General features: G+C 35.3%; 1 protein-coding gene across 1 annotated transcript in view; it reads right to left on the bottom strand.

The window, feature by feature from the left end:
* LOC125034461 (hemicentin-1-like) overlaps positions 1-1,558 on the bottom strand; it is a 49,246-nt gene extending 47,688 nt beyond the window's left edge. The window contains exon 1 of the mRNA XM_047626214.1: positions 1,546-1,558. Within this exon, the coding sequence (XP_047482170.1) occupies positions 1,546-1,558 (13 nt within the window). The remainder of the gene's footprint in view (positions 1-1,545) is intronic.
* Positions 1,559-5,000: the final 3,442 nt, after the last annotated feature.

A 5,000-nucleotide genomic window follows, 5' to 3' on the forward strand; every position in this document is an offset into this window, starting at 1 on the left:
CAACCGTCAGCCTCGGAGTTCAATAAAAAGTTGGTTTATCGAACTCTGAAAGATCCAATTTCTTTTGACAAAGACAGAAGGAGAGAGAGAGAAAAAGAGAGAGAGAGAGAGAGGAGAAAGAGGGAGAGGGAGAGGGAGAGGGAGAGGGAGAGGGAGAGGGAGAGAGAGAGAGAGCGAGAGAGAGAGGGAGGGAGGGAGGGAGGGAGGGAGGGAGGGAGAGAGAGAGAGAGAGGGAAAGAAAGAGAGAGAGAGAGAGAGAGAGAGAGAGAGAGAGAGAGAGAGAGAGAGAGAGAGAGAGAGAGAGAGAGAGAGAGAGAGAGAGAAAGAAAAAGCCGAAGTGAGATAAACAAATAAAATAAAAATTAAAGAAACAGAGAATATCTAAAGACTTCCGCGTTCCGATGTTACCAAATAGAAAAAACAAACAAAGAAAAAAACGAAGCAACGGACTCAAATACAAAACGGAACGACTTACAAATATCTTTTTTTTCTTTAAATACTTCCTCGATTTTTAAAAATTCTTTGTTTAAAAACCAATCAATCAAATAAATGTAGAATCAGTATGATAAATGATAAATGATAAATGATAAATGATAATGATAACAATAATAATAACAATAATAATGGTAATGGTTATAATAATGATAATGATAACGGTAACCATAATGATAATGACTATAACAAAGACAGTGACAATTATAATGATAATACTACTACTAATGATAATGATAATAACAATACGACTACAAAAAAACAAAAAACAAAATAACAACAAACTACCAACAGCAAATACAGATGACGGAGGCAAACAATGATAATCCATTTTCACGCTGATTGCAAATATCACCGAACTCTCACAGGCAATATATACGTTGACGATACTATTAAGAGTAATTACATTCCTTAATGACTTCCCTGATTCAAATATCACCACTCGCACGATGCATTGCCGAGGAGGGTACCAATAATACGTACTTTACTTTGAATTAGTGATGCATATGAAGATATCATTAACAGAGATGGTAATGAATGGCTCTTCCTAATATCGTAGGAGGGTTAAATGTAGAACGTTAAGCAAATATTGATGATATTGGTGATAATGTTGCTCATGATGAGGCTATTCCTGTCGTATGCTGTAATCTACATGCAAGGTGGATGTCGTAAGTATTGGTCTACTTAACGGCTATTGCTAAATTCAGGCTTGTTACATAACGGTGTATGGCATAACTCTTTTTCCTTCGTCGAGATAGCATTTACTTGATCTGACATACGTTTAGCATAAAATAATCATTACGTGTTTATCGGCGCTATATTATTTGACAGTTAATGTGTTAGGATGGAGCCATTTCCTCTATTTAATATAAGCATTAATTCATCATTTATGCGTGTATCTATACGTGTAATAATCTAGCTATTCAGTTTTTAATCAATTAAGGATGTGTTTACGTAGATATAAATACTGTATGGCGCCGTTTATAATATGTTACAATTACGGTATCTTTTGTAGCAAAATATTTTGTTTTATCATATTCCAAAGATACTAACTTTCTGATTTCATGTAAACCCTCAAACAAGTCTAATATTCCCGAGCGTTTTCTTCAATAAACCGTGGTATTATTGTAAGTGTTTTTTTTTTTTTGCAGAATTATCGGTTCACCTGTGTCCAGAAATAATTGAAACTTTTACCGTGTTTATGCTGACACGTTTTCATTACAGATATTTTCCCTCGGAGTTCTCAATTTGCCGATCATATTTACAACTAAAACATCTTTACATGTTTACGATGATAATGCCGATGTTATGACCTGTTTTCGATAAGTATTATAAATATCTTAGATTTACTGACTAGCGATGTTATAAATATTTTTAAGAGTTATTGATTTGCGTGGCTATATACCTTTCGTTATTAACTTATGCTTTCGATAATAGGTTGTTATTATTATCATTATTTTTAGATTGTATCTATACCCAACTAAACACTTTAAAAACACGTTTCGAGTATGTGCTGGCATTTTAGATATATATTTTCAATGCTATTGGTTCCAAATCTAGTATAATAACTAGCATAAGTTCGTACTATTATTTCTTGCTCTTTAGCTAGCCTTCTGCATAAAATCTTCGTTTTTTTTTTTTTTTTTTTACATTTTACCTTATCATATCTAGTATTATCTATTTTACAGAATTTCGAAATATTCATATTCATCAAATTCAGGATAGAAGCTAGCAAGTACTTTACCAGTCCTCAATAGCGTAAAAACACACACACACGATGCCTGCTTTTGAAAGGACGCAAAACTCTCGCTGATGGTTGACACTGAAAGGATCAGGAACTTGCGAGTAGCTTTGGGCGTCTTTTGTGCGTCGCTTTGGTTGCTGACAGGCGTCGAATACAGGCTGGCAGGCAAGCACACACACAGACACGCACACGCGCGTACACACACAACTATATATATATACACACACACACACACGCGCGCGCGCGCGCGCGCGTGTGTGTGTGTGTGTGTGTGTGTATTTATACCTAGATTTATATCTTTCTATTTAGCTAGCTATCTATACACACACAGATTTTTCTCTAGTATTCCCTTTGATAAATGTTAATGCTAACGGCAACATTACATCCTCAATGAAAACGCAGCAGCAGCATACATTCTCATGAATGCTAGATAAGTACGTAAATAAAAAGGTAATGCTGTAGCGACCTTTTACTACAGTTTTGCTAAAGTTGATATCATTTTCAATTTTCATTTCATTTAAGATTAAACGTCATGCATTATCATTGTTTTTTGTCATTTGAATTGTTGTTGTTATCATTTATTACCATTGCCATTATTGTGGTTATCGTAAGTATCATTATTATATCATTTATATAATGTTTTGTATTTGTTGTTGTTGTCATTATTACCATAGCTTTTACTGTGCCTATTGTTATCATTATCATAGCTTTTACTGTGCCTATTATTATCATTATCATCATCACTATTAATGATTATAATATTTATTTATCCTCGTCATCACCTTTACATTTCACATAATTTTATCTCTGCTATTTTTGTTACCTTATTATCCTCACTTTATCTCAAAATATTTTCGGGCGAAAAACGTATAACTATTATAACGAAAAGTTTCTTTCACTTCTTTTTATTTCTTATTATCATTTTATTTTTTTTGAGTGTATGCTATTCATATACTCCATAACTAATTTCAAATAATTCGTAAAAATCCTCCTCTTTTCCGAGGATATTACACACAACCATTAATTAAACCATAAATGTGTCTTCTACAGGAATGGAAATCTGATTTACAAATTTAAAATTTCTAAATATTACTTCCTCCATGATTTATGTCTGCATATATATGTCCATATCTACACAGACACATACACCTCTATGTGTTAACTCTATTGTCTGTCGGTGTGTCCTGTTTGCTTCTATCTATCTGACTGTCACATATGTTATCTCTCTATTGTCTATCTGTGTCTAGTTTGCATCTCTGTCTGCCTGTTTCTCTAATATTTGTTTCTCTTTTTGTTTTCCTGTCTATCCATTTCCTGTCTGCATATATGTCTACCCATCTATCTATCGTCTACCTACCTATTTGTCTGTCGGTCTGACTACGTGTTGTTCATATATCTATCTATCTATCTACCTACCTACATACATATACATCAGTCTACCCAATAATCCGGCTATTTGTTTATCAATGTTTCAACCCATCTATCAACCTACTTACAAACCTGCCTATCTATCTATCCATCAACCTATCCATCTATCCAGCGATCCAGTCTCGCAATACAGGTCGACTCCCCCCCCCCTCCCCCCCTTCTACACGACCACACCATACAAAATGATTACATTTGCATAATCCATTGAGGGGCTTTGCAAATGAATAGACTACACACTTCCATTTGGTTCTGTACTTAATGCTACGTTACATAAATAATGATGTACAGAGCTGGTGCCATCTAGCGGATATCGCTGCAGATGGATGTACATTAATGAATATGCTATGTGTACAAGGAGAGGATCAAGCGTGTGTACATTCTCGAAAGTGTGCTTCGGGAAAATGATGTACTTCGAGTGAATGTACTAACTGTGTGCGTCGATGTGTGCTTAAGTACGATACAAATGAGATGTTGCCAGAAGGTCTGTCAATTTAGGTTAATGAAGAATGGGTCTTTCTCTCTGTGCTTGTTAAATAATTGCTGTTTTCTTCTTTATTCTGGCTTCGTTGAGGCTTTTTCTCTCATTCTGTTTCTATTTCTCTTTATTTCTATTTTCTTTATCTCTCTCATTCTCTCCCCCCCCCCTATATCTCTCTCTCTCTCTCTCTCTCTCTCTCTCTCTCTCTCTCTCTCTCTCTCTCTCTCTCTCTCTCTCTCTCTCTCTCTGTGTGTGTGTGTGTCTCCCTTCCCTCTTTCTCTTTTTCTCTCTCTCTATTTATCTCTACCTATCTCTGTCTATTTCTGTCTATCTCTATCTCTGTGTCTCTCTCTCCCTCTATTTTCTCTATCTCTCTCATTCTCTCTCTCTCTCTTTCACTCTCTCTCTCTCTCTCTCTCTCTCTCTCTCTCTCTCTCTCTCTCTCTCTCTCTCTCTCTCTCTCTCTCTCTCTCTCTCTCTCTCTTACTCCCACCCTATGCCTCTGAATTAGAGAGAAGTAGAAGTAAACAGATAGACGAATAGATAATCAGGCAGTTATATGAATAGGTAGGTATACAAACAGGCAGCAAAACGGCATATACCACACAAGCATACACGCACACACACACACACATATTCACATGTGTGTGTGCGTGCGTGCATGCGCATATAAATAAATAAATGAATAAATAAATTGAACCGCGTTCATGTTGACAAATGTATAAAAGGTATGATTGAGAATGAATATCTTCACAATACAAGAGATGTATTTGACCGGTTTCGACTTTGTCTTCGTCAGAAATACATGTACATTTATATAAATATATACATGTATTTAGATATATGTATATCTAAATA

The sequence above is a fragment of the Penaeus chinensis genome, chromosome 18, assembly GCF_019202785.1.
Source record: "Penaeus chinensis breed Huanghai No. 1 chromosome 18, ASM1920278v2, whole genome shotgun sequence".
Lineage (NCBI taxonomy): Eukaryota > Metazoa > Arthropoda > Malacostraca > Decapoda > Penaeidae > Penaeus > Penaeus chinensis.